Here is a 3,795-nt window from a genome sequence, read left to right as displayed (position 1 = left end):
TGAATTGTTTCCAATGCTGTATCTATCTTACTTGATTGTTCCTATAGCGCTTTCCTGACTTCTTTCTTATTTTTCTCAACTCCATTGTATAGTGTTTTGATACATTTTAAAATCATTTTTCTGAATTCCATCTCAGGCATTTCCAAAGCCTGCCCATCTTCCAGTATGGAGTGTAAGTCTACCTCCAGCTCATTTGCCTCAGTCACTTTATCTCGTTTCTGGACATGTGCAGATAAGGTCGTCTGTTTCTATTTTGGGGGCATATTCGAGGGTTATCTGTGGCCTTAATACTTAGATGGGTGTGCACTTTGGTATTTTTTATGCTTTCTGATTGCCTCCAGGTAGATGTGATCAGGAGATGGGCTTCCCTTTTCACTCTTCTTCCTGAGAAATCTGAAGATGCCACTGTTGGTCATTGTGACGTAACTCAGGATTTAATTTTCTGACTATTTCCTTTGTAGTCTGCCTGTCCCACTCCACAAATCCGTTCAGGCCTTTTTCCTAAATAGTTCATGGCTGGCTGTGGCCATTTTGCACGGCCCAATAAAATATATCAACAAAGAGTTCAATGGTACAGTTTCAGATAGGTTACAAAGAAGTACCATAACCCAACTCAAGAGTAAATATTGTTTTCATACCACATTTTTAAAATGTACACTGAAGACATGTAGACAGAATCTTCAAAAGCTAACTGAAAGAAAATGATGATTTGTCAGCCAGAGCTGGACAATATCTAATCAAGAATTTAAATTGGATACGCATCTGAAGGCACTGGTAGTCTGTGTTAACGTTGTTGTTCTCAGGGTCTAGCTCTAAGCTAGAATTTAAATCAGATACGCATCTGAAGACATCGGGAGTCTGTGTTAACGCTGTTCTCAGGGTCTAGTGCTAGGATTCCTTTACCATGAGATGCGTGATGATAAGACGCCTTTGTCACCTTTGTTGCTCGATAAACATTTATGGGCTTTAATTTATTTTGAACCAAATCCAAAGCTAATTCACCTTAACTGCTACCTTAGTGAGAGAAGAGTCAATGGGACTGGGGGCTCAGGACCATACTGTCCAAGAACCCTGAGGTCATCTGACATAACACAGTCCACAAATGCAATGTTCTACCACTGGTGAGTAGTGGCTGGGGTCTTAAGAGTTGTCAACAGCCATCTGAGGTAGAACTAGTGGTCTCTGGATCTAGAGCAAAGGAGTCTGAAGAAAATGAAAGATACATGGAACTAATTATTCCAAAGGACTAACAAACTACATGGACCTCAGCCTTTAACACCGAGACCAGGCTCCCACTATTGACCACTCTGAAAGAGATCATAAGAGGAGGTCCTGGAGAGAGTGGAGAAATATATGGAATAAAACTCAAAATCATAAAAGAAAACAAAAAACAAACAGGCTTACTGATCTGATAAAGACTAGTGGAACCCCCAAGACTATGGCCTTCATCCCCCTCCCCCTCCAAGCTTGGAGCTGAACCTACTCCCAAGACTCAACTTTCAGCCACAATACAGACGAATAGGGTGAAGAATCACACTAGGGAGGTGTGTCTTTTCTACAAGACTAGACCCACTCTGCAGAATAATCCACAGTAGGAAAGAGATCCAAAAAGCAACATTTGCTCAGGAATACAGCTCAGAAGCCAGATGGCTCTGTAGGATAAGCACTGGACTGTTGTTAACCAGAAGGTTGGAGGTTCATGTCCACCAGCCACTCTGCAGGAGAAAGATAAGGCTTTCTGCTCCTGCGGGAGCAGAAATCCCATACAGGGTCGTTATGAGTCTCACTCTGAGTTTGGAACTGACCTGATGGCACTTAACAACAACCAAGTTCAGATGGCAATAGAACAGGAAAGAAGGAAGAATGGGAAAGATACTATGGGGAGAAAGTGGGAAGACTGCTGTAACATTGTAAGGACTGCAATCAATCATACAAAACAAAATGCGTGTGCACTGTTGAATGGAAAATCAATGTACTCTGTAAACTCTCACCCATATCACATTAAAAGTTAAAAAAAAAAAGTCTACTCTAGCGATGGCGCCCCTTCCTTAATGCATGTGAAACCACATGATTCATTACACATATACATCGTATTAGTCACATAATTAAATAACATTCTACTACTAAGAAGGAAACTGCTGGTTTTCATACTAACCACAAGCTTTGGAAGCAGCAACACAAATTTCTTCAGCAACATACTCTCCGGCTGGGAACCTCAGGTAGTCTTCCTCAGCTTTCCCCAGGGAATGGTACAGATACACCTGGAGAACTGGTTCTACCGGCTTCACGGAATGCGCGCTTCCAGGAACATCGCCATTCTGGTGGACAGGAGATGCGGATGTTCCTTCCATGTCTGTCATTGTAAGGCAAGCCATTCCAGTGCAGAGTCTCTTTCAGAGCATGTGCCTGCAAGACAAAACAATCCGTTACAAATCAAAGTGATATTGACAAGGCATCTCCTTAGTGGCAGCAACTCTGTTATTAACTGCACAAATACTGTGTACTCAGACTTACCACACATCAGGATCCTTGGTGGCACTCCAGCATACGCAAGAGGCTGCTAAGCGCAAATACGCAAGCTGTGCTGCGAGACCGTCTGCTCCCATGAAGATTTACAACCTCAGCAACCCCACACTGGGTCACTGAGTCAGAAAGGACTTGAAGGCAGTGGGTTTGAATTTTGAGTATATTTACTAGCTACATATCACACACAATGTAAAACATCAAAGATTAAATTTTTCTGTGGTCAAGGACCCTGAAACTCAAGCTTACAACCTAATTGTGGAATTCTACTAAAGATACAAAACCAACAAACAGAATCAGACAAAAGGAGAGATACATAAGGCAAGATGGTTCCTCAACAAAAGAAATGTGATGACAACTGCTTACGGGAAAATAACATTTCCAGCTGAGAGGATCTGAGGAGCTGAGTCTGATGAAGTCATTGTTCAAGAACTAATCTTGAGCAGTGGATTGGGTTTGGACAAACGGAGAAGTAAGACCCTTCAGGAGTATGGAGCTATGCTGAAAGTACCAAGGCAGAACATACAAGATATGTTCAGCAATTTGTTGGGCTGGGGTGAAGTATTTGAAATGTTACACCATCGAGCAATGGATTAAAGAAGGATACTTAACACCAAACTGTTAGCTGCCTTCCTCCTTAATGGTAATGGTGGTGATGGTGTGCCATCGGGTGGGTTCCAACTCACTGCTACCCTGTACAGGGTTTCCAAGGCTGTAAATCTTTATGGGTGCAGAAAGCCTCATCTTTCTCCCATGTTGTTGTTGTTGTTGTGACGTGCCGTCGAGTTGGTTCTGACCCATAATGACCCTGTATGGGGTTTCCGAGGAGCAGCTGGTGAACTTGAACTGCCAACCTTGCAGTTCAAATGGCTTTGCAGTCTGGCACATTAACCCACACCATGTTCTCCCATGAAACAGCTAGAAGATTTGAACTGCTGACCTTGTGGTTAGCACCCAACTCATAACACACTATGCAACCCGGGCTCCTTAATACAGAACCCTGATTTTGTCGGGGAGAGCTACATGCTCAACAAAAAACGACTTTCCTACAGACAGACAGACAGACATGTGAACCAGCCTCCACAAATGAGACTGAGTACAAGCTGACGGGTGCATCTTCCAAAACTGTGCCTCAAGAAAACATACATTTAGTTGTCATACATCCGTTTTCCCTTTCACCTTCTTCTGACCTACTTGTGAGCATGACTTTGGGGACAAGTCAGGCATACACCTTAAAACTTAGCGGCCACTATGAAGCAACTGAATCCACAT

General features: G+C 42.9%; 1 protein-coding gene across 1 annotated transcript in view; it reads right to left on the bottom strand.

The window, feature by feature from the left end:
• The window catches only part of JAK2 (Janus kinase 2), an 84,403-nt gene extending 81,997 nt beyond the window's left edge, over positions 1-2,406 (bottom strand). The window contains exon 1 of the mRNA XM_006863753.1: positions 2,156-2,406. Within this exon, the coding sequence (XP_006863815.1) occupies positions 2,156-2,375 (220 nt within the window). The 5' untranslated portion in view covers positions 2,376-2,406. The remainder of the gene's footprint in view (positions 1-2,155) is intronic.
• Between the last annotated feature and the right edge of the window lie 1,389 nt (positions 2,407-3,795).

Source organism: Chrysochloris asiatica, unplaced genomic scaffold (assembly GCF_000296735.1).
Source record: "Chrysochloris asiatica unplaced genomic scaffold, ChrAsi1.0 scaffold00056, whole genome shotgun sequence".
NCBI classification, from domain to species: Eukaryota; Metazoa; Chordata; class Mammalia; order Afrosoricida; family Chrysochloridae; genus Chrysochloris; species Chrysochloris asiatica.
The sequence above is the reverse complement of the archived record's forward strand: the minus strand, read 5'-3'. Positions and strand labels throughout refer to the sequence as shown.